Raw genomic sequence first — 7,500 nt, forward strand, 5'->3', positions numbered from 1 at the left:
AAATACAGCACTTGAAATATTGACTCTCCATTGGTAAGATGCAGTATCAGTATCAACCGGAGAGAGAGAGGTGGAAAGAGAGAGAGAAAGAAAAAGAGAGAAATCAGCATAGAGAAAGAAGAAGGTCTCACCGTTTCTGTGGAGGTGTGAACAGCCTCTTTCAGGCCGTACAGCCTCCCTGCCACCATGATGATCCCATTGGTCCAGATAGCACAGTTCTCATGGGCCCAGTGTTCCTTAGCCTCAGCCTCCCCCTGCAGTCTCTGGAGGAGGCCTCCTCCTCCATTGCCCCCTTCCTGACCACCAGCTGTGGCCTCCGCAGCCCTCCTCTCCCCCTGGAGCTTCTGCATCCTCCTGAACCGATCCCGTAGGGTGGGCCGGTGCGTGCTTCCGCCCTCCGCCGGTGCCCTCTCTGCCCTCCTGGGGCGCCAATGGTGGGGGTGGGGCTGATGATGGTGACTCCCACCACTACTACTACTGCCCTGCTTTGTGACTGTCTCCATATCCACCTTTTTACTAACTTCCTTTTTAAAGCCGGGGTCTCCTTCGCTTGTTGGGGTGCTGCTGCTTGGTTCCCTGATGCTACTGTTGGAGCTTATTTTCTCTCGGTTTTCCCTCTGGGTTTCTATATGTCTTGCTGACAGGATTTTGCGGGGGATGCTATCCTCTGGGAAGTAGGGCCCACACAAATCCCCCAGCTCACGGTAATTTGCTGGCTTTCCACACAGGCAACACGTTAGACACCTGTCAATTAACGTTTTGTTAACCAAGGGCCCCTGGAGCATAGCTGAGGAGCTGGGTATCGCCTTGGCAACTGTGACTGAGTTTTTAATTTTGTCCGGGCTCTTTTTCCGGGGCTTCTGAAGCACCATCTTCAGCTCTTCATCGCGCCTGTTGACGATGGTACAGAGAGAGGTGAAGTCTCTGGAGCTGTCCATACGCACATATGGACAGAAGGAGTGTTTGATTCTGCTTTTAGGAGTCTTACTCAGTACCTGTTTGAGAGAGGGCTCTGGCTGCTTTTCCTCTGACACTGCAGGACTTTCCTTTTTCCATTTCTTCTTCTTGAGTCTGGCCTCCCTCCCTGCAGCCTTTACCACCGCTTCAATCACCTCCATGGCGTCTTTGATTCCCTTTTTAGGACCAGGTTTTTTGTGAACCCTCAGAGGTTTGCTGCTCTGCTGTTCACCTGGTGCTCTCCCTCTCTTTTTGGAGGGGGATGAAGAGGGCTTCCTCCCTCGTTTGGAGGGAGGCGGCTGGATCATTTCTGTGGCGATCACCTGCGGGCTGTCTGTGATCTCACCTGGGCCGGCTGGTAGAGCGGGCGTTGTTGTTAACGCTGTGTCAGTGGGTGTCTCTGTCTGCTGTTCTGCTGTTGTTGTCTCTACCTCCTCGCCAGCCACAGGCCCCTCTGAAGGCTGTCCTCCCTTCTTCTTCCTCCTCCTCTGTTTCAGGTGCATCTCGTGGTTGTTCTTGATGGCCCTCTGCTTGGCCAGCCGCGGCGTGTTGATGATCAGGCTCCCCGTCTCCATGGCGACCACCGTGGCGTCCGTGCTCTCTACCATGGCCCATTTCCTCCTCTTGGTCCTGGTGGGTTTGTTGGCGCCGCTCGCCGCTGCAGCGTCTGGCACACCTGATGGGAGTGGCTCCGGCTGCACCCCCTCCCCGGTGTTCTGCTGCACCCTTCTCTCCTGTTCTGTGTTCTGGGCCCCCGTGGAGCTCCCCACGTCTCTTGCTAACTCCTCCCGTGACACATCAGGGGCGCTCACCGCCGCCACTGGGGCCTCGCTCTCCTCCGAGACGGGCAGCGACACAGGCTTTGACGTCACTTCATCTACTGTCGCCTCTGTGCTCTCGGGCTGTGGTGTTGGCGGGTGTTTCTTCGAACCGGTGCCCGAGTTTATTTTCTGAACCATGGCCTCGTATTTCAGACCCCTGCCTTTGCGCGGGGGGAGGTACTTGGTTTTAGTGGGACACTGAGAAGGGACACTGGGCATTTCACTAACCACATCACCATCAGCCATCGTTGGAGGAGGGTTATCTTTGGTCAGCACAGTGATCAGAGAGGTCTTGATGTGCCTGCCTCTCTTTAGCCTTCTCTTGGGCCCTCGGACACCCATCTCATTGGGTTTGACTAATGGAGGCTGGTTGGCCTGGTCAGAATGGGGAGTTTCAGGCTGGGGCTGTTGTGGTTTTGGTTTTGGTTTTGGACCTCGCTTTTTCTTCACCGGAGGCTCTAGAGGCAGAGGACTGGGTTTTCTTTTGAGTGGAGGTACAGGTGCAGTTTCAAGAGGTACAGCTACAGTCGGTTCTTTAGGTTTCTCAGGTGGAGCGACAGGTATACTAATGTCTGTTACACTGTTGTCTGTTACACTGTTGTCTTTTATGCTGGTGTCTGTTACGCTGGTGTCTGTTACACTGGTGTCTGTTACACTGGTGTCTGTTACATTGGGGTCTGATACACTAGTGTCTGTTACTCTGGTGTCTGTTACACTGACGTCTGTTGCAATGGTGTCGGTTTCACTGGTGTCTGGTTTACTGGTGTCTGTTATACTGGTGTTGGTTTTACTGGGGTCTGTTACTCTGGTGTCTGTTACACTGGTGTCTGTTACACTGGTGTCTGTTACACTGGTGTCTGGTTTACTGGTGTCTGTTATACTGGTGTTGGTTTTACTGGGGTCTGTTACTCTGGTGTCTGTTACACTGGTGTCTGTTACACTGGTGTCTGTTACACTGGTGTCTGGTTTACTGGTGTCTGTTACACTGGTGTCTGGTTTACTGGAGTCTGTTACACTGGTGTCTGTTATACTTGTGTCTGTCTGGTTAGGAAAGACAGGGATGGCTGGCTCTATGCTCATACGTTCCTCATTTTGTAACACTGCATTGGGCTTTGTTATACCTGTCAGGGTTTGAGTCAGGATTCCCTCAGATTGCGCCTTCTCTTTTTCCTTTGGAAGCTTATCCTGGGGGGGCTTCCTGGATCTCAGGACCATGTTCTTTCCGTCCTTGCCTGGAGCTTTCACTTCCTGTTTCCCATCACCTTGCTGACTGTTGATGCTCAAGCTCTTCTGGCCTCTTCCTGGACCCCCTGTTATGGGTGGAATGGGACCTTCCTGTTCTGCCAACTTCGACTTAGAGCCCGTACCCCTGGGACGACCACGGGGTGCTCCTTCAGTTGGTTTTGGACCAGGTTTTGGTCCTGGTTTTGGACCCGGTTTAGGCCCTGGTTTTAGAACTGTTTTTGGGCCTGGTTTAGGCCCCGGTTTTAAACCTGGTTTTGGGCTGGGCTTCGAATCGGGTTTCAAACCTGGTTTTGGTCCTGGTTTTAGACTTGGCTTTGAACCTGGTTTTGGCCCTGGTTTTAGTCCTGGTTTAGGCCCTGGTTTTAACCCTGACTTTGGGCCTGGTTTTGGGCCTGGTTTCGAACCTGGTTTCCGCCCTGGTTTCCGTCTTTCAGGGGGCTGGGGATCCTTAGGAGGAGTGTCCTGCGCGTTGAATGAGCGAGTGCACATTCTGGAGCGGGAGCCCTCAACAAGCAGTTTGTGTGTCTCGCTCGTTGTGATTATGTCCTGGTGAGCGGCCATGTCTAGCTGATCGGAGAACAGAGCACTCTTGCTGGAGGGCATGCAGGGTTTCTGCGGTGGCGAGGGGGCACTCTCCCCCTCTCTCTCCACACTCAGCTGTCTCCTGAATTCCACACCTGAATGCATCAGTCTCCTCCTGCCTCGGCCGTGCTTCCGGCCGAAAGCCTGCGGGTGTGCAGATGGGGCCACGGGTTCTGGCTTGGCTGAGGGGGTCACAGCGCTTGGGCAGCTGATGCCCGGCTCCATGTCCTCATCACCTTTCTTTGGCGAGGGTGGGGTGTTGGCCCAGGAGGGCGCTGAGTGCAGTATGGACTTCCCCGGCAGCTGAGGGGAGTCAGGCTCCAGCACGTTGGAATCGCTGTGATCAATATGGTCCCTGGTGTGAGACGGAGCTGGAGGTGTTGCTATCTCGCTGAGAGCTGAGAAAACCATCATGGCTGAGTGAGACTGGGGTGGAGTGTCACAAATGGCTGACCCACTTTCTGGGGATTCTACTGCTGCTGCTGTTGCATCCGGTTGTGCTGCTTGGCTTTCTGTCTCTGCAGACTCTGTGTTACTGTAAGGCTGAGGCTCAGCCAGGCTCTGGCCTTCTGTTCTGCTGCACAGTTCTCCAGAAGGCTCCTCCTGTGGGCTCGTTCTATTGTTGAGGTCCCTCTCAGTTGATGGCAGGCTCTCACTCTCTTCTCCCTCTCTCTCCTCAGCAGACAGAGGAGAAGATATGGAGTTCTGCTTTCTCTCCTCCTCCCCCTCCTCATCCTCCTCCTCTTCTTCTCTGCTCTCTCTCTTCTCTGAGGCGGAGAGCCTCTGGTCCAAAGCCTCGCCCCGTGGGGTAGGGGATGTGTTCTCCGAGCTGTCTTCCTTCTCTGTTAAATATTCATCTTGGTCAAGGTCACCCCTGGAAATATAGGGGGATGTCTTCACTGAGCTCTCAGAGTCAGTGGGAGATTCGGATTTGAAGGCCTCTGATTTCATCTCCTGGCCCAGGTCTCCCTTGTGGCTGGAGTCTGAGAGGCTTGGGGACTTATCCGCCGAGTCCCCTTTGCCTCGGTCATATTTGTTTTGTATCTTGTGGTACATGTTCTCGTCGTAGCAGTAGCTCTTTCCCTCGGTCACTGCTTTGTTGATCTTGCTATACAGCGCTGGGCCTTTCTCGTCCTCTGGCCATTTCTCCCGCTTCTCAGAGGTATCTGTGACATTATCGCTGCCTCTGTGGTCACTCTCGCTGTCGGAGGTCTTTTTCACGCCATCATCCTCGTAGTCTGCTATTTTCTCTGTCCAGGCCAACTCCTCAAAGTTTTCCTTCAGTGGCAAGCCAAGACGTTGGATGTCTGGAGGAGACTGGCTCTCCTGCTTCATGGGGCTGGGAATCGTCACACTCACGGGGGACCTCTCATCCCCCACGCTCTTCATGGGGGTTTGTCGGGGTTCGTGTCCCCCCTGTGACCTGGGGTCAGGGGTCATGTTGTCCCTGGAAGCCACGCTCTGCAGGCCGGACACAGAGTCACCAGACCGGGTGGACATGTCATCCGGTGAGGTCATGGAGCAGGATGAGGCCGTGTCCAGGCCCAAGTGTGTGTTGTTGGGGGCCTGAGCTGGGCTCCTGCCCTGGCCGCAGTAGTAGTACCCTCTCTCCAGCTGCTCGTCAGAACTACTGGAGTACCCCCCCTCCTGCATCTCCATGGGGACGAGCGGGTGCTGGTTTGTGCTGTAGGGGTCCTGCATGGGACCCCCACCGTGCTGAGCCTCGGGGCCTCCTGGCACTCCTTTGTAAACCTCTTCCTTCTTGGAGGAGCTGCCTCCACTGCTCCCAATGCTGCTGCGCTTGGCCCCCTTCTTGTTGGCGACCATGGCCTCGGAGAGCAGCAGCTGCTGCACATTGTTGGAGATGTTCTCCACCTGAGAGGTGAGGGCATTCAGGCTCCACAGGCTGGGGTTGGCAAGCAGCTTCTCGGAGAAGCGCTCCTTCATGGAAACCCCCTGTGTGTAGCTGTGCTGCGGGGTTGGGTGGGCCACGTTGGGGGACGAGGACGGGTGGGAGCGCGGCGGCATCAGCAAGCCCTGGTCCTGCAGACCCGCTGAGGAAGAGGAGGACGAAGAAGCCGCCCCTGGGGTCATTGGTGGCTGGCTGTACTGGAAGTTCTCTGGATTGGTCATCAAAGGGGAAGGGGTGGAGCTGTAGGAGGGCGAGCGGCCTACAGAGCGTGCAGGGGAGTGGCTGGAGGCGGGACTACATGTCTGGTAGTACTGCTCAGGGGATCTGACGGACAGCTCGGACAGACAGTAGTTCTGCTGGGGCTGGCTGAAGTGTTGGTATTTGGGGTGGGTCTCCTGGGGAGTGGGAATGCCTTGTAGTGGGGGCTGGGGCTCATAGCCACCCCTGGAGGGAGTCTGTTGGTAGCTGTAACTGTTCTGGGGTGGCGGGCGGTATCCCCCCTGCTTCAGACCACTGTGGCTGCCCATCTGCCTAGTGTACTGGGAGCTGGGCGGCATACTATATCCCTTGTAACAGTGGGGCATTGGGCTGCACTTCTCCATGTAGGAGGAGGAGGATGGCGAGGGGGACGGGGGATGTTGGGGGTAGTGGAGGTGGCTCTGGGGGTACATCAACGGGGACTGGCCTGGGTTTGCGGGATGGGGCTGGTGGTGTGGGCTGGTGTAGACCGGAGCGGAGGCCTGGTGGGGCTGGTGACACTGGCTCTGGGAGTGAGCCAGCATGTTCTGGTCCAGATACTGGGAGGACCCAGGGGGACCTGGCTCCATCCTGCCTACCATCTCCTGCTCGTACTGAGCTAGCTGAGCTGGGTCGTCCCACTTAGACTGCTGGAGGTGGCCTTCACTCATATACTGGGCCGGGTATCCCCCCGGGCCCATGTGATTGCTGTAGCCGCCTGCCTGCATATGCTGGGGAGTGGGAGGAGGTCCTTGGCTCCCCCCACTGTAAGCCTTCTTATCATGAGGCGTCGAACCTCCTCCACCACCCACACCACCACCCACACCGCCTCCATTACCCTGGGGGTATCCAGGGTATGCCTGCTGGCTGTAACAGTCCTTAGGTCCAGGTATGGGTCCACTTCCTTGTCCAGGTCCGGCTCCTGGTCCCGCTGGAGGCATCCCTGTAGCGGTGGCCAGCGCGTGCGCCTCGTAGACCTGCCTGGTCTGTCCGTGGTGGGGGTGTTGTCGGTAGCTCTCCAGGCGTGATAATTCGTGGTGCTCCTGCTGGTAGCAGGGCTGGTTGCCATGGAAACCGCTCCTCTCTCTGCTGAACGACTGCATGGCTCCAGCTATAGGAGGGGCGGGGGGAGGGAGGGGGTCGGGGGTGGGGGTGTTCTGACAGAGAGAGAGAGATGAGAGAGAGATGAGAGAAGGAGTGGAGAGGGAGATGGGGAAAGAGGGGGAGGGATAGAAAAACAGAAGAGAGAAGGAGGGGGTGTTAGTATCACAGAGCCAGGACATTACATCTCTACCTTCACGTCTCTAACCCCAACATCCTTTATCTCACCAGGAAAGATCAGAGACACAACAACAAAGTCTTGCCTTTCTGAGATCAATTGACTTAATATCATGTTCAATTAAAAGAAATGCTCGATTTGAATTCACAAGTAATGTTACTGTACACACCTGTACACACCTGTACACACCTGTACACACCTGTACACACCTGTACACACCTGCACACAGCTGTACACACCTGTACACACCTGTACACACCTGTACACAGCTGTACACACCTGTACACACCTGTACACACCTGTACACACCTGTACACAGCTGTACACACCTGTACACACCTGTACACACCTGCACACACCTGTACACACCTGCACACAGCTGTACACACCTGTACACACCTGTACACAGCTGTACACACCTGTACACACCTGTACACAGCTGTACACACCTGTACACACCTGTACAC

At 55.7% G+C, this 7,500-nt stretch overlaps 1 protein-coding gene across 2 annotated transcripts in view; it reads right to left on the bottom strand.

Moving 5' to 3' along the window:
- The window catches only part of LOC139402127 (retinoic acid-induced protein 1-like), a 16,570-nt gene extending 9,713 nt beyond the window's left edge, over positions 1-6,857 (bottom strand). For both annotated transcript variants that reach the window (XM_071146201.1, XM_071146199.1), the window contains exon 1: positions 132-6,857. In XM_071146201.1, coding sequence (XP_071002302.1) covers positions 132-6,857 — 6,726 coding nt within the window. The remainder of the gene's footprint in view (positions 1-131) is intronic.
- Between the last annotated feature and the right edge of the window lie 643 nt (positions 6,858-7,500).

Source organism: Oncorhynchus clarkii, unplaced genomic scaffold (genome assembly GCF_045791955.1).
Source record: "Oncorhynchus clarkii lewisi isolate Uvic-CL-2024 unplaced genomic scaffold, UVic_Ocla_1.0 unplaced_contig_644_pilon_pilon, whole genome shotgun sequence".
NCBI lineage: Eukaryota > Metazoa > Chordata > Actinopteri > Salmoniformes > Salmonidae > Oncorhynchus > Oncorhynchus clarkii.